Source organism: Arachis hypogaea, chromosome 13, assembly GCF_003086295.3.
Source record: "Arachis hypogaea cultivar Tifrunner chromosome 13, arahy.Tifrunner.gnm2.J5K5, whole genome shotgun sequence".
Classification (NCBI taxonomy): domain Eukaryota; kingdom Viridiplantae; phylum Streptophyta; class Magnoliopsida; order Fabales; family Fabaceae; genus Arachis; species Arachis hypogaea.
In genome coordinates this window covers 20,090,725-20,113,211 of record NC_092048.1, presented here as the reverse complement: position 1 = coordinate 20,113,211, position 22,487 = coordinate 20,090,725, and the positions used below count along the sequence as shown (strand labels likewise).

General features: G+C 36.6%; 3 protein-coding genes across 3 annotated transcripts; 2 read left to right on the top strand and 1 right to left on the bottom strand.

Moving 5' to 3' along the window:
* Positions 1 to 600: 600 nt before the first annotated feature.
* On the bottom strand, positions 601 to 921 carry LOC140177477 (uncharacterized). The gene has a single exon (XM_072210588.1). The coding sequence runs from the start codon at positions 919 to 921 to the stop codon at positions 601 to 603; it is 321 nt and encodes a 106-aa protein (XP_072066689.1).
* A 4,254-nt stretch (positions 922 to 5,175) lies between these two features.
* On the top strand, positions 5,176 to 6,279 carry LOC112732902 (protein FAR1-RELATED SEQUENCE 5-like). Its single transcript, XM_025781720.1, has one exon. It carries the CDS (start codon positions 5,176 to 5,178, stop codon positions 6,277 to 6,279), a length of 1,104 nt encoding a protein of 367 aa, XP_025637505.1.
* A 51-nt stretch (positions 6,280 to 6,330) lies between these two features.
* On the top strand, positions 6,331 to 7,113 carry LOC140177475 (protein FAR1-RELATED SEQUENCE 9-like). Its single transcript, XM_072210587.1, has one exon. The coding sequence runs from the start codon at positions 6,331 to 6,333 to the stop codon at positions 7,111 to 7,113; it is 783 nt and encodes a 260-aa protein (XP_072066688.1).
* Positions 7,114 to 22,487: the final 15,374 nt, after the last annotated feature.

The following is a 22,487-nucleotide window of genomic DNA, read 5'->3' as shown; positions in this document are numbered from 1 at the left end:
GGCCAGTAAAGTTTCTTTCTGATCTGGAGTTAACACAAGTACTGTATCATTACTCTTTTCATCTGAGCTAGAATCAGTGATCTCAGCACTAGAATTCTCAACTGTCCCTTCAGTGTTGATTTGATTAGCTACTCGTTGTTTTAAGTGAGCAGGAAAGCCATTTTTCTTGTAGCAAGTTTCTGCTAAATGACCAATTCGATTACAGTAGCTACAAAGCTTAGAAGTGTATCCTCGACCATAGGATTTCTGAGTGCCTCCTCTACCTGTACTTCTCCCACGACCTCTGCCTCTCGCTGGGAAAGAACCACCTCCAGCTGAGGCTTGCACTTCCAAAGAATTAGTCACAATTTTGCTATCAGACAACTCATAATTCAACTGTTGTTCCTGTTGAGTTAGCATAACTAGCACAGTGTTGATTTCAGGCAATGGCGTCATAAGCATAATTTGTGATTTAACAGTGGAATATTGTTCATCCAAACCTCTCAAAAATTTAACAACATATTCTTCAGATGCATGATCTCGAACGATTTTTAATCCACAAGAGCAACCACTCACACAAGCAACACAATTAGGGATGGCATGAAAATTTTCTAATTCTTCCTAAATAGCCTTCAGCATTGTAAAATAAGAGGCGACAGAGAGATCACCTTGTTTGAGCGCATAGAATTCTTCTTTCAACTCACCTACTCGAAAAACATCTCCATGTGAATAACGATGCTTCAAATCGTTCCATAAATCTGGAGCTGAACTAATCCACATCACGCTTTTAGCGATCTCAGGACTGAGAGAGAGGTTAATCCAAGAGAGAAGAAAATTATTGCACCTATCCCATGCTTCGAAAGTAGGATCGCCTTCGGTCGGTTTCGGAATCGATCCATCAAGGAACTTCACCTTATTCTTCGATCTCAGTGCTCTCCACATGTCGTGCGACCACTGGTAATAATTTTGAGGCGTTAGCTAGAGCGGAATCAGAGAAGTTCCAGGACTTTCACCTGGATGAAGAAAATAAGGACTGATCGGATCAGAAATGGCAGAAGAGGAGCCGGATCTGCCGATGTGTGCTTGAAACTGAGAGAATTGACGCATGAAAGTAGTGAATCTCTCAAAATCTACAGCGGAATTCGATGAATGACTCGCATTCAAATCTGATGAATGATCTGCCATTTCTGAGAAAGAAAGGAATTTTGGAATAATTCGATTGATTCAAAGAGTCAAAGCTACATGCAGTATATATAGCTGTACAAATAAAAAAAATTAAATAACTAACTAGTGGTGTAGAATTTAAATCTAACAAACTAACCAACTTGCTAACTATACAAAACAAACTCTATAGCTATACAAAACAAACTCTAACAAACTCTAACAGATTGCTATTTTGCTGCATTTTAATTTTATTGGGCAATACAAAGTATGCAGCTGTATTATGTTGCACTTACCTTTCACATTCTGATTGTCCTTCCTTTCACCAACGATCCTTCCTTCATCTCTCATATCAGCTCTATTGCACACCACACCACTACCATCCATGGCCCATAGGCCCCACCTCCTTCCTTAATTACACCTTTGCTCTTTCATTGTTCACTTGGAGAGTTTAACTATTCTCTTTCCTTCCAATATTTTTTTTGTTTGGCTCTGTTAGGACAGTGGGCCTTCTCATGTCCTACAATCCTACACCCAAAACAAATATTTTTGAGTCCCTCATATTCTACTAAGGACCTCGCTCCATTAATGGAATATTGAAACACTAGAGGTTTAGTTAGGTCCAACTCCATATATAGTCTGACAAACTTTCTAATACATTTATCTGTAGTATTAGTGTCCACCTTCAGCATAGTCCACCATATTTCTTATACTTACCAAAATTTTCTTCTTATAATATTCTATTGCAGAGCCTGGTAGCTTCACCAAGCTACAATTATATCTATGGTTGCTTCCATTAGATTGAAGTTGGGAATCCACATATGGATAGAAAGATAGTTGTTTAATCTTCCAGGGACCTTTAGTAAGTGGAAAGTCAAAATCCTCTTAGAAATTTTTTTTTACTAAGAACTCATTCCCAAGGTCTATAACCTTGTACTTCCCTGTTTGTTCCACATTATTTCAAGCCTTCTAGTAAGAGCAGCCAGGTATGTTTGCCCAGGAGCTTAACGTTAAGTATATCCTACTAAGGATGCGGCAAAATTGTACACACCATTTACCTTCTCAACTCTTATCTCTGGCTCAACTTTTTTCCATATGCTCTTTAGTTCATAAGGCTTTGACCTTCTCCTTCTCTGGTCCTTCGTGGGCTTTTCGTTCTCTATATCCCTTCATATTCTTCCTCTGCACCTCTTGATATAATGTCATCCTCATTCTCTGCAACTGGACTCTTTCCCCCTTTAACCGCCTCGCGTTAAGTCATTGCACTCAACTCGCTGAACTTTGTCTCTCTTTAAGAATTCTTTCTTGGGTCCAATCCCTCCTGAGAGCATATTCAACATCACACATAGGCAAGCTTCTTAACCTTACTCAGATTAAAAGGTCTATACTTTGGTGCTAGTATGTAACTTATATGCATTAGGAGGGCACAAAATACAACAATGTGGGATAAAATTAAATACTCAACTTGTATCAGTTTCACAAACTTCTTTTAGAGTCTTCCACTTGATAATTAAATACGTATTACTCTCTTAAGATCGTCTACACCAAAATCAATTCCTTCTACTCCTTTATACTGCACTTGGCAGTATCCCATTCACAACCATAGACTTGCATAAAAAACAATCCCTAAACCACACGTCATTGTGATGTCCGAATATGCTGCACATGTTCAAGCCACCACAGTTTATTTCCACCGCGACCATAAAAGCAGATTATATCATAAATCATAAACATTATAAAATTTAGAGTCAAGTATCGATGTCACCATCCTCTTGGATAAAAAAAAAAGTTAACACCATTTATTTCAAATTCTAAAGTCAACTAGATTGTATTTCCACCTTTTTTCCGATTATAAAAGCAACACATGTTTAGGTAGAGTATACCATTCCACCAATTTCTCAAATGATAAAAGCAAGGTATAACCTTATTTATTTCAAATTGGATCAAGTATGTAATATCTCAAATTTTTTCGGATCATAAAAATTATTTGATTGAGTCAACTACATCATGTCAAATTTTGGATCAAGTATGTCATTCCACCAACTTTTCAAATCATAATGTATAAGATTCTTTATTTCAAACTAGGTCAAGTATGTGATCTCAATCTTTTTCAGATAATAAAAGACATCTTGTAAGATCAAACTAGATCAAGTACATCATATCACCTTCTGATATCATAAAAGCAACATATTTCAAATTGGGTCCAAGTATATCATATCAATCTTTTTAAGGGGGCTGCTATGGTGCTGAAGGATAGATTCCTCAGCAGGTGCTTATACTACGTGTCTGAATGTGGTGGAAACATGCGTCCACCTAAAATATTCATTGCTTCAATATCTGTTGCGGTTGTAGGTAGCCATTGCAGATGTGGATCCCACCACTCGGAATAACTGGTCAAAATCGAAGTGGTTAACAGGTAAGTTAAGAAAGATTAATAACTTAAGCAAGTGAAAAATAAATATAATGTAATATAATAATTTTTTTGGTTTTTATATTCAGGCTTTAGTTTGCTGGAAAAATTGAGTGGGCCTGGGGGCGTGCAAATACAAAGGAGCAAAAGGCTCCATGTTTTTAAAACCTAAAAAAACAAAAAGGAAAACATAACCCGTCCAGCACCCCTCCACACCCGTCATCTGTGAAGTTCCCCCCATTCTCCCCTGCCCGTCTGATGCAAAGAAAATTGGTACCATACCAAAACCCTAGCCTTAGCTTCCTGCGCATTGATAGTGTTCCCCGGTCGTCCGTCAATGTAGGTTCTTGCCGTGCTCCAAGTGTTGAACCACTGTTGGGTCATCGATCGCAGCTGCTTGGTAGAACTTGGTGTCCGTCGTCTCTGTCTTTGCAGCCGAGGTTCAGGAACCACCGATTCTTTGCCGTTCAGGTTCGCTTATGCTATCAGTGTTCGTCTTCGTTCCCAATCTCCGCCGTCCTCTCCTCGCTTGGCGTTAACCAAGAAGCGTTCACCTGCCGTTCACCCTTCGATTTTTAGTTCGCGTTCCTCCGGAAGCCACATCGGTCTGCAGTAAACATCTGGGACCAGACCTCGCGCTCCACTTGGCCGGCGAACTGATCTTATGTCGCCTGTGTGAGTCCCAGAAAAACGCCAGTAGACAATACACTCACACAACACCAATACTCTCCTTCAACCTCTGCAACTTCTGATTTCTATTACAAAAGGTAAACTTTTTAATTTGGCAGTTATTTGGATTTTTTGCATAGACTGAATTAAAGTGTACAAGAGTTATGTTGTCATGTCTATGATGTTGAATTGTTGATACTAAGCTATGAATTCTGTTATTATGTTTAATTTCACTGCACCCAACGTGTTTGATGTAATGCTTTAATGGTATCTCTGGTTGATTTTATAATTTCTAGCCTTTACAAACTTAGTAACTTGAGTGCATGTGAATAAGTTCTGGGTTAATTAAACATAATATAGTGAATCTTTAATTTGGATTATCATCATGGGAATAAGTTTTGGGCTAATACTATGCTATCAAATGACATGATAGTTGTGTTAAATTAAAGTGTTGGGACAGAGTGTGTTACGAGAACGATAATAATGAGTATACTCTAATTAAACTCGACTGAGACTTGCGTGACGTGTGGGAGCCAAACTAAAAATTGTTCTTGTTATGAACGGGGCTATTTATTTGTTGGGTAAAATGTTTTAGAAGATTGTATTTAATAGCTTCATTTTGAGCTTTTCTTCAGTTGGGTATGTGTTAAAAGAAAACTAGTAGAAAAAATAGAAAATAATGTAGCATAAAATTATGAATAATTATTTATTAATCTTGTTATATTAGAATTCTTTCATGAAGTACATGATGTTGTGCTAAAGTTGCACACAGCTAAAGACACATTGAACTACTTGTTGGAGAGAACATTTGAGATGGCGGAATGAAGGAAAGAGTGTTACTTAAAAATTATTACGTTTGAGGAGACCAATTAATATATAGTTTGAATAGTTGTAAGTGGAAGTTGTTATTAGTATAGTTTTGATGTAGATGTTAATTATATGTTAGTTACTTGTAGATGGAGGTGTCTTTAAGTGATGGGAATTGTGAGCTCCTGGGTACTGACAACGAGGCTGATGTGGAATCGAACCCGAAGGACATGGGTGGTCAGGATGTGGCAGACGAGGATTTGGGTGAATATGAAGATGTCGCTAGATTAGATGTGGAAGACATAAAGCGGATGCGTTGGGATAGTGTTGACGCCGCTTATGAGTTTTACAGGAGGCTGGGAATGTGTCATGGATTCGGCGTCAGGAAGGGTGATTCTGGCAAAGACTGTAGCGGAAATTTGATTAGATATAGGTTTTTTTGTAACAAGGAAGGGTTGAGGAATGGGAGACACAACGACCGAGTTGATAGACGGAGGGCACACAAACCTGAGACACGGACCAATTGTGAGGCTAAGCTCTCCATATACTTTGATAAAACTGAGCGTTGTTGGAAGGTGCGGAAAGTCATGCATGCTAGTGGCATTGCCACATCGAAGATTGTTGGATACATGGCTGGAATGGCTGGTCGGTACTCGTTGTTGGGTTTCTTGAAGAAGGATGTGTACAACTACGCCGACAGAACCCGGCGTGCTAATATATCGGATGACGATGCAAATGCAGCTGTTGTTTATCTAGAGGGAAAGGCTGGTTCAGATCCCATGTCAGTTGCTAGATATAGTGTAACAAAAGAAGAAAGGCTGGCAAATTTAATTTGGGCCGATGGAGCTAGCAGAGTTGATTATCAACGTTTTGGAGATGTGTTGGCCTTCGACTCGACATATAAGAAAAACAAGTACAAAAAACCTCTTGTGATTTTTTCAGGGTCTAACAACCACAAGCAAACAACGATTTTTGGGTTTGGTCTATTATTTGATGAGAGTGTCAGTTCTTACAAGTGGATGTTAGAAAATCTGCTTGAGGTGATGTGCAGGAAGAAACCGTCTGTGGTTGTGACTGACGGGGATAAGGCGATCATAAAGGCGGTCCGATCTGTTCTTCCTGATTCGACACACCGACTGTGTGCCTGGCATATTGAGAAGAATGTTACCTCAAACGTGAAAGATGCAATTTTACGTAGCTCTTTTAGAAGGTTCTATGTTGACATGGAAATAGAGGAGTTCGAGATGGAGTGAGAGCGTGCGGTGGCTGAGTATAACCTACATGATAAGGAGTGGGCCACCCAAATGTATGAGAGGAGGAGGATGTGGGCAAATGCGTATCTGCAAGACAAGTTTTGCGCCGGTTTCCGGACAACGTCTCGATGTGAAGGGGTTAATGCCTTTGTAAAAAAGTTCTCGAAGACAACCCACACTATACTTGAGTTGGTTCAGAATTTGGAGTTGGTGGTCCGGGAGTACCGAAACAAGGAATTACTACTCCACTTAAACTCAATGAATTCCGTTCCAGTCATGACCACTGGCTTGACCTCCATTGAGCAACATGCCGCCTCAGTGTATACGAGAGAAGTCTTTACTGATGTCAAGAAACAGATAGTCCAAACTGTAGCCTTGATTCTTATATCCAAGAAAAGGTGCCTTAACACAATGGTCTACACGGTTGAGGAGTACGAGCAGCCAGCTACGAGAATCAAGGTTGCCTATGGCAGGTCCACGGGCAAAATTCACTACCAATGTAACTTTTGGAGGAAGAATGGGTACCCCTGTAGACATATGTTCTTCGTGATGAAGTCCGAACATGTAACTACCATCCCGGATGCACTTGTGTTGCAGAGGTGGCGATTAAACGTGAAGTCCATTGAGAGTTACGTCGAGAGGTGGGCTGGTACCAGTGAGGCGGGGTTTTTGCTGCGACATGGTGCCCTCCACACTGCGTCGCATAGGCTATTCCTAATAGGCGCCCAGAAATTGTCATTATTTAGGAAGGCCCTGAATGGCGTACTTACGCTTTGCCGAGAACTCGAACTGGAGTACAGAGCATTCGATAATGGAGGGGGAAAAGGCCGATAGAAGCGGTCCAGACCAAAGAAGTCAACTGCGTCGTTAGGGACCCAGATGTTGCAAAACCGAAGGGGGCACGGAAGTTCACCAAAAAGGGACACCTTCGGAAGAAGCGTCTTTGCACAGTATGCAAGCGGCCGGGACACACGAAGAGACATTGCATGAAGAATACGCAAGAGCAAAGAGACTGCAGCATATGGACTCATGTACGTTATACTAAAGTTAGGGTAACCCGTATGGACTCATGCACATTATACTAAAGTTGTGACTACATATAATCGGTGGGGGAAAAGTCCAACTATATTTGGGCTTCATAATTTTCTCGTATTCGAATTTACCCTAACTGCATGTTTTTTCCATCAGAAGTAGTTTTTCACGAACGGACACCTAATTCGCGAACCTTGTTAATTTAGATTGATTAGGCAAAAACGATTGTATTACAACACCCCCTAAGTACAAACCGAGTCGAGATGACAGTTGGATTACCTAAACCGATAGCCACCACACAGCATTAACTACTACAAACACAAGACACTACCGCCATCATCATTAAACTCATGGTGAGAACATCTGACTGTATGTGGCCAGCGTTTGCTTGAGCTCCTGGTTCTCCTGTTCGAGAGCCTCACACGCTCCGGCAGGGACATGGTGAGTGCTTGCTTCATCTCCTCCAATTGCCTCTTGTAATGGCGTACCACATGATAGTTATAGTCAAAGATCTGCAACCCTTTTTTCGACAAAAGCTTCTCCACTGTGGCAAATGCTGCATCTTGCCTAGCCAGCCGCTCGTCTGTGGCCAGCTTCCCACTCACATGTATATTGACATCGTTTGCCTTGCTTTGAACAACAACGCAGAATGACATGTAATTCAACCCGTCATGATGCACCCCATCACGACGGAAGAAGATGGGTGGGCCGACATCAAGCTGGCAGCAGGTTCTATTCAGCAGGTGTTCCATGTCCTCGATGAACACGAACTGACTCCAATCAATATTCTGGTTGACATACTTATCTATATCGCAAGTGGTTACAATGCGAAGCGGTTAATTTGCAACATACAGTAACAGCCAAAAAGCATAAGACTACCAGGATCTAAATACTTACCAATTTCGGTCGGAACAAATGAGGACAGTGTTCCCACGGACCCGCTACTGCTGCCCTCTCCACCAACTTCGCCCGAGCTGGCCAGCAGCAAGCTGGACATTTTTTTTTTGCCACGACGGTCACGTCCCTATCTATATCTGGTTTTGAAATGTAGTCCTCTGCGTCCAATGGGTCCCTGGTGGTAAGCCACGCCACGGCATCACTTTTCTTCATGAATCCCTTATGCTGGTTATCTCTGAAGCCATCCACCTCACATCTATAGTCTTCCCACGTCGTGTAAATTCCCGGATGTCTATCCTTCCTCACGGCGTAAAAACGGAAACGCCCATTGGATACCATAGTGCAACTAAAACCGAGCTTGTTCTTCTGCTGTCTTCAACGTGCTTTCCCTTATATAGGAGGAGAGGGTCACCCCTGATTATTGCATGATTCCTACTAGGCGGGCCCATGTATCTTTCTATTCGAAACTCACTTTTAAATATGCACACGAGGAGAGCCAAAGAAAAAAGTTAAAAACAGTAATTGATAACATTCTCCTCATACAGTCTGCCAAAAATATCCCTGCTCCGATAAGCCTACGGGACTGGAAATAATAACAATATTTTTTAGTAACCCTTGACCAACTACTTAGCCACCCGTTAGTATATGTTGTTTTCAGAAGGCATTAACCTAAACCCTAAACCTCTAATATACGCTGTGCATCAGTAAGTGCACATGACTTTCGCAACTTTCCATCCTTTACACTAAAAAAAAGTATGTATCGGATAACAAGTAAGTGAATACCCAAGTAACATAAAGTGACGCAGATGTGACAGGACGAGTAGGTGCTATATCAGTAACGTACGCACTCTAAACACGCAACCTTTACTTCTTATAACTTACTTAACCATTTAGCACCCTAGTGATATAATTAAAGATACTGAGAAATTAACTCTACAAATAAGTACTTATTATTCTCCAAATAAAATAAAATAATATATCACACATGTAAAATAGGTTCTTTATAATTACCCGGTATTGATACAAAAAAGATGACTGTAAAATTAAAAAATATAGTGCTTAACTTTTTTATTGACATATAAAAAATAATAATGTTGACTACAGGTATTTCACATATTATACGTTACTTGATTTTTTCTATAGTTGTTTTATTCTTATGTATTACCAACATAAATTTAAACATAATTTACTGTTACAAAATATCAACGTTAAAAATATCATATATAAAAATAATACACAATATATAATTCAAGATTATACTAATTTGTAAAATTATTTAATATAAAAAAATTATTTAATATAAAAAAATAGTAAAAATCTTTTGTAAAGAGGATGAAGGAATATATTTTTTATGTAAATAAATTTAATTAATTATAGTTTAAGTTAACAATAAAATATTATTTAATGTTGAATTAATATAATTATTTATATTCATTATTATTTACATAATGAGTATAAGTAAGTAACACGATCCGTCCGTTGGCTATAATTCGGCTCAAGTAAAACTATAAATTGGAATCCGGTTAAAACTGAGTACACACGTACTATATCAGGATTATGTGGAGAGTACATGTTTTACTCTCTTAACGGATTTATCCTATAAAATAGAATAACTACGTGCCAACCCAGATGGGCATAGGAATCTCTCCGCAAATCTCTCTAAAGAAGAGCACTAAAGAGCAGTTATCACCCACTCAGTAACAGCTCCACAATATTAGACCCACTAAGTAACTGCCTGTAGCACAACAATTCTATAAATATATTCACTCCTGACATGAAGGAGGTACGTTATTCATTCCGAATAACTTCATCTTTATCTTTTACTCTTACTAACTTGAGCGTTGGAGTGCCTTTGCAAGTGCCCACTGCCGCCGTCCTTACAAGAGCACTAGCAGAACAGGCTATATCTCGGAAACCTCTTTTCACGCAGGAACATAACATAAATTATTAAATAAAGATATAACTACTTAATATAATTAATTATTATAATTACTAATAAATTCCACATGAATAACTTATTTACTTTTTTCAACAGATAATTAATGTAAATTATTAATTCAATATAAATATAATTAATTATTATAATTATCAATAAGTTACTTCAAATTTAATTATTTAATTAATTTTATTTTTTTTTATAAACAAATTTTTTTTATAATAACTACCATGTGACAAGTTATTATTGAAAGGAGAAAGTCTCTTTTCAGAGGGACTCACTCGTGCCTTTCTCCTTTTGGATAGTGTGCTGGGACTCTTATCTATTCTTCCTCAATAGTTGGTTCATGCATATGTCCAGAAAGAAAATTTCAACTATTGGCCCCTTCGAAGTGCCTTAAGTTACTCATTATCGTTAACGTAAATTATAAAGTAAATGTGGGAGAAAAAAAAAAGATAATTAACATACTATATAGGTTTTTCTAACGATTTAAAAAACAATACTTCTGCTTCTATATCATTTCATATTTTATTTCGATAATTATCCTATTTCGTAAACCATTCTTCTGAAAACCGAATCGGACCGATCGGTTCAACTAGGTTAATTGGAAATCGATCACTTAACCGATCCGATCAGACTTAAAAACCGTCTGAAAAAATCGGTTACAGAATTGGTCGAACCGGTGGTTAATCGGCAAACCGAAGGGTTTTCGGTTCGAAAACAAACCCTCCATCATGTGAGATGACCTCCACTTCTTTCCTAATTAGCTACACATGCAGAACATCAAATATTTCTGGCCTCTAGTGATATCACAAGGGAATGCACATTTCATATGATTATACAAAACTCAGAATTTACATTCTAAGAAAATTTATTTGAGAAGAATTCTAAGGACTAATAAGGAGGATCAAACTAAACAAACTTATGAATACTCCGAAATTTTTCTTTTATTTTTTTACCTCTCTAATCTTTCTTTCTTGAGTGGAAAAAGAGGTGGCAAAGCCCTACTTTTGACCTGGATGCAAATTGGAACATTAATTATTGGTCTAATTCTAATAGTAGCTGACCTTGTTCTCTCTAACCCTTTCTTGATCCTCTTTACATGCTGCTCCTTATTATTATTATTATTATTATTATTATTATTATTATTATTATTATTATTATTATTATTTCTGATGATCATTCACATGCGTTTCACATTATTCAACATGTTTGTTAATGCATATTTAGTTATGAATAGTTGCAGCTCAAGTGAACTATGCTTTTCGTTGAGTAATAAAACTTTGATTTTGATTAATATGATCATTGCATGTTGTTGTGTAAATGAAAGCAATTTGGGTCATGCCTTGGGGATATGGTTATTTTTTGCTATGAACATTGATGATTGAAGTTGTTTGTGAATTTTTAATATTAAATTATGAATAATTTATGATGTGAAATTGTGAAATTTTAAATTTTATTAAGGTAGAAATTATTGAATTTATATATTCAAAATTATATATAGATTTTTTAATAATTTTATTTAATATTTAATTAAACCGGTTGAACCCCGGTTGAACTCCGATCGAACTACAGTTGAACTCCGGTCGAACTAATGAACCATTGAACCAGTGATCTCACCGGTTTATTGACCGGTGCGATTCTCACAACCTTAATGTAAACTATAAATTCCAAAATGTAACTTACAAAACCTACTAACTCTAAAACATAACTCCTAAATCGTACATCGTCACAGTTTAACCATGTTTGTCCAACTCTCTACCATAAACCCTTTCTCATCAACTCTAAACTCCAACCGTATCTCTAGTTGGTTTACTTATTAATAGCTTTGGTTTACTTATTAATAGCTTTTGAAAAGCAAGTAACTTGAGTGCATGCCAAGGTAGAATAATTCGATCTTAGTAATCAGGATAATGTAGCTGCACAAATAGCATCTTTGCGAAAAATGTATTAGCATGATGATTCCACTTGCATCAGTTTCTATTGATAAAGTTCAACTGTCATCCGTTTACAAAAATATTTAACTAAACTTTATTACATAAATAATTTATATTAACTATAATTTAACTTAACACTAACAAAAATATTTAATTTTGATATAGTATAATTATGTATATTAATTATTACTTAAATAATGAATATAAGTCATTAATATAAATTTTTTATTAAATAACGATATACCTATTTATAATAATTAATTGTTATAATTATTAATAAGTTAAACATGAATAAATTATTCACTTTCTTCAATAGATAATTAAATTATTTAATCCTGTCTATCGTTTAAAATAATAATATAAATTATTAATTAAGTATACACATAATTAGTGTTTATAATCATTAATAAATTACTTGAAACTTAATTATTTCACATAAGAATTTTAATTCCATTATTTTCCTACTAAGGCCCATTAATTTTGTTAGGGTAACGTAACCTCCATATATTTTGCGGAGCCCATGATTATATCCATGGGGTTTTGTCACTTCCCATAACCCACCAAAAATCCAACTTCCAAGGCCCAACGGACCAATAACACAACTCCACCAAAAATCAAATATTACATTCCAAAAAAATTTACTTTTGTAAACTTAATTAATTAGCCTTTCTTAATGATTATCTAGACATCTATCAAGTTGAGACAATTTCTAAAAAGCCTGCAGTTGCCAGCACCAAATGCAACGGTTCAGGCCAAGCCATCATTCTTGAGGGACACGCGTTTTCCTTCATCTTTTGACACATAAACTTCAGCATATGTTGAAGAATCTATCTTCACCATCACAGAATTTTCCTCTTCTTAAACCACAAAAACTATATTTACCATCATTGATCCTCGATTTTTATCCAGATTTAGAACCAATTATGTAAAAACCTTTACAACAAAGCAGTACATAAGCAGATTTATGAATAGCATGCATACTATTCATACCCTGACCCAATGAAAAGGCCCAGGTTCAAACGAAAGGCCCAATCCAAAGGATTGAGCTTCGCCCTGCACCGACCTTCACCCTACGAAGTCGGTCCCTATCACGACTTGCTCTAAAGAAGTCGGGACGAAGATTAGCTGGCAGATAAACACCCATTCAAATGAGTAACTGTCCCTAAAATCTCTCTACCCACTTCCTGGAGCCATATCTCAACCTCCCTAAGATAAAGGGACGGTTATCCCCCATAAATAACGGAACTACACCAACGGTGGTTATGGGTTCACCACTATAAATACACTGACACTTCTCAGGTATCTCATAAGCCCAATACTCTCTAGACCTGTTTTGCTCCCTTTGCTGACTTTGGTATCGGAGTGTCTTTGCAGGTATCACCCCCCATTTTCTCATACCGAAGTCAGACGGGAGCCTTGGATCATCAATCCGTTTGGATACTTCCTCATTCTGACGATTGGGCCAACCAAACTAATCCAACCTAATAATCTCCGGTTACTCATCGTAACATATACCATGCTTCATAACTTGTCAATCATTGGGTGTATAGCATTTCTTTTACCATGTTCAAAAGAGTGATGAATATAATCCCACAGTTTTACCATGTCCATAAGATCAAGTAATTTGTTTATCCCACCAATGATTCTAGCCTGCAACACTTTTCTTAATAGTTATATACTCACTTCACAATTATTTCCAAATTCAAATGTTAAAACAATTTTTTTTCCAATGAAAAAGACTATTTTTTCAAGGCGCAAAACATTTTTATTTAATATGAACAGCAGATGAACATAGAGAAATCATGACCAAAGCATACTAGTCAAACCATATTTTTCTAGAGTCAAGTTGTTCAAAAAAAAAAAACATGGGTCAAAGTCAAATACTGCACCAATCTCAGAATGCCTTCAGTACTGGATCTTCAACTAGCTAAATTGGATAGGCAGCATGCATCAATCTTTCCATATCTTAGATCAGGAAGCAACAAGAAAGCACAATATGTGCAGCAGAGTTGTTTATCCAAGATATGCTTATCCAAGCTTCAGTGTCTTCCACTTGATAATCACACATCAATCTCTAAATAGTGTCTACACCAAAGAATTCCTCCTATTCGTCTATACTGCAGTTTGCAGTATTCCATTTACAACCATAGATTTGCACAAAAAACAGCCCTTAAACCCGTTATCATTGTAACACCATAACATGCTTGCCTTATTCAAGCCCCCATAATCCGTTCCCAACGCTACATAAAATCAGTATATCATATCATAACATTATAAATTTCAGGGTCATGTATAGATATCACCATCCTCTCTTACAAAAGAAGCTAACACCATTTATTTCAAATTGTATTTCCATCTTTTCCTGATTATAAAAGCCACACATGCCATCCAACGGACAATTTCAATTTTTTTGGGCCAAGTAGATCATGTCCCCTTTTTTCTCATATCATAAAAGCAAACGTATATCATCCTTTATTTCAAATTGGATCCAAGTATGTCATATCTCGATCTTTTCAAGATCTTAAAAGCTATGTTTACCATCACTCATCATAAAAGCAAATGTATATCATCCGTTATTTCAAACTGGGTCCAAGTATGTTATGTCTCGATCTTTTCAAGATCGTAAAAGCCATGTTTACCCTCATTCATCCTCCTCTTTTATCCGGGCTTGGAACCGGCTACGTAAAAACTTTTGCAACGAAGTTTTACATAGGCAGAGTTATGAATGCCATGCATAGCAGGTTTCATAACATTCCAAACATTTGGGTGTATAACATTTCTTTTAACATGTTCAAAAGAGTCATGAATATAATCGCAGAGTTCTACCATGCCATCAGATCAAATAATTTGTTTATCCCACGAATGACTTTAGCCACATTGATATCCAACATTTTTCTAAAATGATCATCAACAAATAGTTTACCCATAATTCTTAGCGAAGTCTAAAATCATAGTGCTTTGACAACCAACCTTAAAACACAAATGCCAAAAAGTTACATGTAGCAGTAGCTAGTAGTGACAACACTATACCAAATATGATTACAACAGTGCTTAGCCCAACATATTTAAACAAGTTCAATAATTGATGTACAATAATATTTCCATTTTGCGAGGCCCTATATTATAAAATCAGTAAATTCACATTGCAACTACAGTATTGGAAAAATATAAACAGTTCAGGATCCTTTGATGAGAGAGTTTGGCAAATCAATAATACCAAAAATATTTTTCGCATTGTTTGCCTAATAGCACAAGAGTAGCAGGTTCCACTTCCACATGTTCATGGTAGTATATGTCAGACAAAAAAGATGAAAAAATAGCATATTGACAATCATTAATCTACTTAATACTTATTGCAATGAAAAACATGTTAACAACACAACTAACGAATTACTTTATCACCTGAGAATCACCAAGAGTAAATTGATTATACTGACTCCACTAAAATTGACAATGTAGGTGTAAGGCTTGACCATTCCCAGGGTCCCAACTTCCATTCAATAACTACAATACACACAAGAGTTTTTAACACGATGCAAAATCAAAGAGACCTATTATTTTTTTTCTTTTGTATCCAATTTTTAAAACATTTATAATAATATCCATTGCTTAATTTTAAAACAATAAAAAAAGCAAAACCAAGGAAACTCTAAAATAGAAACATCTTGATTCTTGAGTCTTGAAGCATTGCCGTTAACTAACTAATAATGCAGTGGAACAGTTTCTTTTTTTTTTTCAAAAAATCCATTATAACGTGCAAGAAAAAGAAAAAGAAAAAAAAGAAAGATACCCTCTTCATCCTCCTTCTCGTTGATGATAGGACTTGGCTTCTTAAAAAATGAGAGGCATGTAGGTAAAAATATGACCATTGACGCATCGATGGGGACCCATAAACCGCAGCAGCTTCTTTCCCACCATTATTCTGCTTCTGAAAACACACCAACATTTTTGTTTCCAAAACAATTATGAACTTGTACAATTGTGAAAGGAAAACAAAACAGAAAAGGGAGAGAAAGATAGAGTGATGAATGAAGAATAATTCACCTTGAAATCCTTGAGGAAATGAGAGAGCCGATGAATCACGCATTGTGAAAGATCCAAGAACCAATGGCATCACGAAATGTAGAGGGGAAACAAACCCTAATGGCAATGCTCTTGTTACTTTCACCTACAATATAATGCAACTACGCTATGCTGTTATGTCAATGCATAAATCAAACTATAAAAGTGAAAATGATAATGAAAACAGAAAAAGAAAATATGATTCAATTTGCGCTAAAGAGAACTAGAGAAGACTCTGAAGATTGAGGACTGTTGAAAAGAAAACGTATACTGAAGCATATTATAGGTTTAGCATTGACGCTAACCCAAGTCGGTGTCTAACTTTTAGTTAACGCTACTTCAGGACCATTTATTATTTTTTTTCGATGAACCAGGACCATTTATTATACTAACAAAAATAATCTTCTTCGGCCCAACATGACCCATTTTAAAAACCAAAAACGAAAACAAAAATCTATGCTAACTGACAATAAAAAAAACAAATAAATTCTTGATTTTTTGTACGACAGAGACAGACATTTAAATCTTAAAAAATTAAAAAGTACATTTAAATCTCCTTTTTTTTTTAGTCACCAAAAAAAATCTCCTTGTTTTTTCAAAATTTCGACACCTACATTTCTCATCCCTCCATCCATCATGGTCGATCCGGTGACTTACGTGGATGGTTTAAAAAAAAGGTTCAGGGACAGAAAAAAGCCTCTAGGTTGAAACGGGGTCGTTTTTCATTCTTTCTTTGTTTCTTTCTTGTCCCAAAAAGGTCTAATTTCCCAGGTACTCAGGCTAATCTCGCCGGACAAAGATCTAGTGGGGATCGGGAACACTTTGTCATGCCTGGTGGCAATCTCCACGGCAAAAAAGAACAAGTTGAAGCAGGTACATCTCGGAGCAGTGAAAGAGGTCTCAAAGCTTATAATGGATCGAGCCTGAGTGCCTTGATGGCGGAGAATGTGCTGAAGCTTCTGGAAATGGTGTCGTTAACAGAGTGGAGATATGCGAGGACAGCACGTGCGTGGCGGCGATACTGAGCAAGGCGATGAAGGTCTCGAGCGCAGCGGCGGGGCACGCCGTGACGACTCTGTGGAGCGTATGCAATCTGTTTCGTGACCAGAAGGTGCAAGAAGCAGTTATAAAGGCTAACTCTGTTACTGATGCAGAGCAATTGTTCGCCTCCTATGCGCCACTGTAGATTTGATTCGAGGCCTTGAAAAAATCGAGATCAAAACAAGAGCAGCAATAGCAGCTGCTACTTTGATTCTCTACTCCTTGTTTTGCAACGTGAAAGCACTGATTCAAAGATCGCGTCAGGTAGGGTTTTGCGATCATTCGCCATGGATACGGAATCAAAGCTCTTGATAGGGAAAAAAGAACGTTGTAACGGCCACGTCTATCGAACGGTGTCCACGGCAGACTTCTTCGTTACGTTTTCCAGCCACAAATGGACGGAAGTATCCATGTGTTTTAGGTTTTAAGGAGGTCTAAAGCTTTAAAAGACTTAAATGTATTTTTTAAATTTTTAAGGACTTAAATATCCGTAGAATAGAAAATTAGAATTTTTAATTAGATTTTTTTTAAAGATTAAATATTTTTTTATTTTTGTCAAAATTAAAATAGTTTCTCACTTTTTTTCTTAAATTATTTTTTTTATGATTTTTTATTAATAAAAAGATAAATTTACCTGACAAAAAATAAATTATAAAATTAAACTTTATAAAAATAAATAATATAAATCTCCATCCCACCATCGGCAATTTCTCTCACTCTTGTCGGCATCCTCTCATCTATTATTGTATCATTTTTAGGCTGTTGCTATTATCTACGCAGCTGCGTTGTCGCCTCACAACCGATGCCGACGGTTTTCATTTGCAGTAACCCGCCGTCGATCAAGTGTCACACGCTCTCCAGACTTCTTTGTGGGGATAACAACCACGACCCCAATGAACAGAATTTCGAACGTTGTCATTATTCTGCGCAACCAAAACTCCCGACCTTGACTTGTTGCTATCCGTTCCCCCAATGAAGCAATTGGCAGCGTCTCCTCGCCATAGAAGACGATGTCAACAACTACGCGAAAGTAGTTCGTTTCTGTGCCGCATCCTACGACACTCTCTTCGCTTTTGATTTTTTTTTCTTTGGATTTACTTTCTTTTTGTTCATGTTATCAACTTTCATTTTTCTTTTAGAGGAATGCTAGGGGCTAGCAACTTTTGTAATTTGTAGCCATCAAATAGTCATCAATGATGGTTTTAATGGTGTGAGATTGGTGTGAGATTTCATCCAATGGCTCATTTTTTTTGCTGGTTACATGCTGGCCAGAATTTAGCAAAGTTGCTGGTCCCTAGACTTTTCCTTTCTTTTATTGATTTGTTTTTCTTTTGTTGTTGTTGGTTATTTTCAGTAGAGTTAAGTTAAGTTTGGGATGGTTGTTGCAGTAAAAGAAAAAAGGACCATAGTGTGATAGAGGTAGGTGGGAGAGAGAGAGAGAGAGAGAGAGGAGAGGTAAAATCGTTATGTAATTAATTTTTTTATGTGAAAATGATAATTTTAAAACAATTTTTAATGTTGAGGATGATATTAATAAGAAAAAAGGTTGGAGAAGAATTTGATTTTGACCCAAAATGTTAAAAACCAAAAAAGTACTTAACTATAATAATAACGACTCTAATAATAACGACGATATTACGTGTGCACAAATCAGCAACTAGTATAAAATACATGTTGAAAAACAAAATACACATTGAAAATGAACTAAATAATACATATATTTATATATAAATATATGGTGGCTGATTTTAATAGCTAATTTTAATGTACAAATAGTATTTTTGTAATAATAATAATAACATCAAGGGTGAATTTACTGTAGCTTCGCCTTCAATATTCTAGCTAATAATGGTGGAAATAGTAATAGCAATTGAAAAACGTTGTGGAAGTGAAAAGGACCGAAGAGTGAAGATTTTTATGTGGCAAATGATGTACAATAGACTCTTTACAGCTATACAAAGAGCAAGAATTCTAGGGACCGACCCTTATTGTCGCAACTGCAAAGGAGTGGATGAATCATGCCTCCACGTGATGATGAGGGATTGCCCGAAAGCTGTGGAAGTGTTGATGAAGCTTATTCATCCAACAACTATATCTGTTCTTTTCTCGATTCCTTTCGGGATGTCGGTAAGTGTTTTAACTTTCAGAGTAACATTGGAAAATTCTCAAACCATAATTGGCTGGATCATTTTGTAGTTACTTGCTTGAAGTTGTGGCTACACGGAGGGGATTGAAATGGAAAGTGCCACAAGCCCACAACAAGGTTGGGTTAAACTGAATTCTGCTGGCCTATTACGTACGTACACTGGTGATTGCCATTCCATTTATCAAGCCAATTCAGAATCTAAGAAACAAACTCTGGGAGTTATCTTTTAACAAAGTTTATCGTAAAGAAAACAAATGTAGTGATTGGCTAGTTTTTTATTTGTAAATAATCCTGCCATGTGTTGTAAAATAACTAAATAAATAAATAAGGAAGAGATAATAAATATAAAATATAGAAATATAATTAGATAACACTCGTAGTAATTTTTACTAGAATTACTATATCAATATAATAGATATAATTATGTATTGAATAATATTAAAATAAAGTATATAAGAAAGAGAATAGTAAGAAAGAAAGAGAGAGAGAAGAATGTTATATTTTTATTGTTGTTGTTATTCTCCTGAGGCTTTAGCCTCCTATTTATAGATACAAAAGGTCAAATATTCAAAACTTCATTTAATATCATTTTGGTTTGGGAGCTTCATTTCTCATAGGGAAAATGGGCATCCACATCCTTTTGAACTTATCACAACACTCCCCCTTGGATGACCATTTAGGATTATGCCTCATTAAAACCTTACTAAAGAAAAATCCAGTGGGAAAAAATCTTAGTGAAGAAAAAAGAGTACAATATCTTTTGTGATGGGAACTGCCTCATTAAAAACCTTGTCAAGAAAAACCCAATGGGAAAAAACCTGACTAAGGAAAAAAGAGTACAGTCTCCCCCTCTTGTCAACATCATTTAATGTCTCAAAATCTGCGCATCCCAATCTTATGTACCAATCTTTCAAATGAGGATTTTGGGAGTGACTTTGTGAATAAATCTGCCAGATTGTCACTTGAGCGGATCTGTTGGACATCAATTGTCCCTTGATTTTGAAGATCATGAGTAAAGAAGAATTTGGGAGAAATATGCTTTGTTCTATCACCTTTGATGTATCTGCCTTTAAGCTGAGCAATGCATGCTGTATTATCCTCAAACAGGACAGTTGGAGCTATCTTATGATCAATGAGTCCACATGATGACAAAATATATTGGATCAAACTCTTGAGCCAAAAACACTCGTGACTTGCTTCATGTATCGCTAGTATTTCAGCATGATTAGAGGAGGTTGCTGCTATCGTCTGTTTCGTGGACCTCTATGATATAGTTGTACCTCCATATGTGAACAAATATCCTGTTTGAGATCTCCCTTTGTGAGGATCAGACAAGTATTCAGCATCTGCATAGCCAACTAGTTGAGACTTGGATCCATAGGGATAGAACAGTCCCATATCAACTGTTCCATGAAGATATCGAAGACTTGTTTGATTCCACTCCAATGCCTTCTGGTTAGAGAGGAACTATATCTTGCTAGTAAATTCACAGCAAATGATATATCGGGTCGTGTATTATTAGCAAGATACATTAGCGCTCCAATGGCACTAAGATATGGTACTTCTGGACCAAGGATATCTTCATTTTCTTCTTTAGGACGGAATTGATCCTTTTTCACATCCAAAGATCTTACGATCATTGGGGTACTCAAGAGATGTGACTTATCCATATAAAATCTTTTTAAGATCTTCTCTGTGTATGTTGTTTGATGGATAAAGATCCCATTTTTTATATGCTCGATCTGCAGGCCGAGACAAAATTTAGTCTTTCCAAGATCTTTCATCTCAAACTCTTCTTTTAGAATTTTTATAATTGTTGGAATCTCTTCAGGAGTCCTAATGATATTTCAATCATCAACGTACACAGCAATAATAATGAATCCAGATGTAGTTTTTTTTTATGAAAACACAAGGGCAAATATCATCATTCTTGAATTCGTTTTTTGCCAGATACTCAGTAAGACGATTATACCACATTCGTCCAGATTGCTTTAGACCATATAAAGATCTTTGCAATTTGACTGAGTATAACCCTTGTGAATATTCATTGGATGGTTTAGATATCTTTAGTCCTTCAGGGACTTTCATATAGATATCCCGATCTAATGAGCCGTATAAATAGGCTGTTACCACATCCATTAAATGCAGATGCAGTTTATGATATGCAGATAAACTGACCAAATAACGCAATGTTATCACATCCACTACAGGAGAATATGTTTCTTCATAATCTATACCGGGCCTTTGTGAAAAATCTTGTGCCACAAGTCGGGCTTTATAGCGCACAACTTCATTTTTCTCATTTCGTTTTCTCACAAATACCCATCTGTATCCAACAGATTTTACATCTTCTGGTGTACGGACTACAGGTCCGAAGACTTCACGTTTTGCAAGTGAGTCTAAATTCAGCCTTCATGGCTTCTTTCTATTTTGGCCAATCATTCCTTTGTCGACATTCTTCGACTGATCTTGGCTCAAGATCTTTACTTTCATGCATGATATTTAATGCCACATTATATGCAAATATTTCATTGACAATTGTCTTATTTCGGTCCCATTTCTCTCCTGTAAAGACATAATTTATCGAGATCTCGTCATTTTCACAATTTTCAGGTACCTGAACGTCTTCTGGCGTTAAAACTATATCAGAATTTTGGACAACTGAAGGTGTCTCTACTATTTCTTTTTCAACAGGAATCGTATTTACCTCTTTTCTTTTTCGATGATTTTTGTCTTTGGAACTGACAGGCCTGCCACGCTTCTGGCGTGAATTTGCTTCAGTGGCTACTTGTCTTACTGGGACATCAATTCGAATTGGAGAATTTTTCGCTGGTATATAAGATTTGGTTATCCTTTTTGTATCGGAAAATGCATCAGGCAATTCATTTGCTATTCTTTGCAAATGTATAATCTTTTGAACTTCTAGTTCACATTGTCCTGATCGAAGATCTAAATGCATCAAGGATGATGCATTCCAATTAAGTTCCTTTTCAGGAAACTTATTCTCTCCCCCTAATGTTGGAAATATTGATTCATCAAAATGATAATCCGCAAACCGAGCTTTAAATACATCTCCAGTTTGTATCTCAAGATACCTCATTATAGAGGGAGAATCATATCCAACATATATCCCCAATTTTCTTTGGGGTCCCATTTT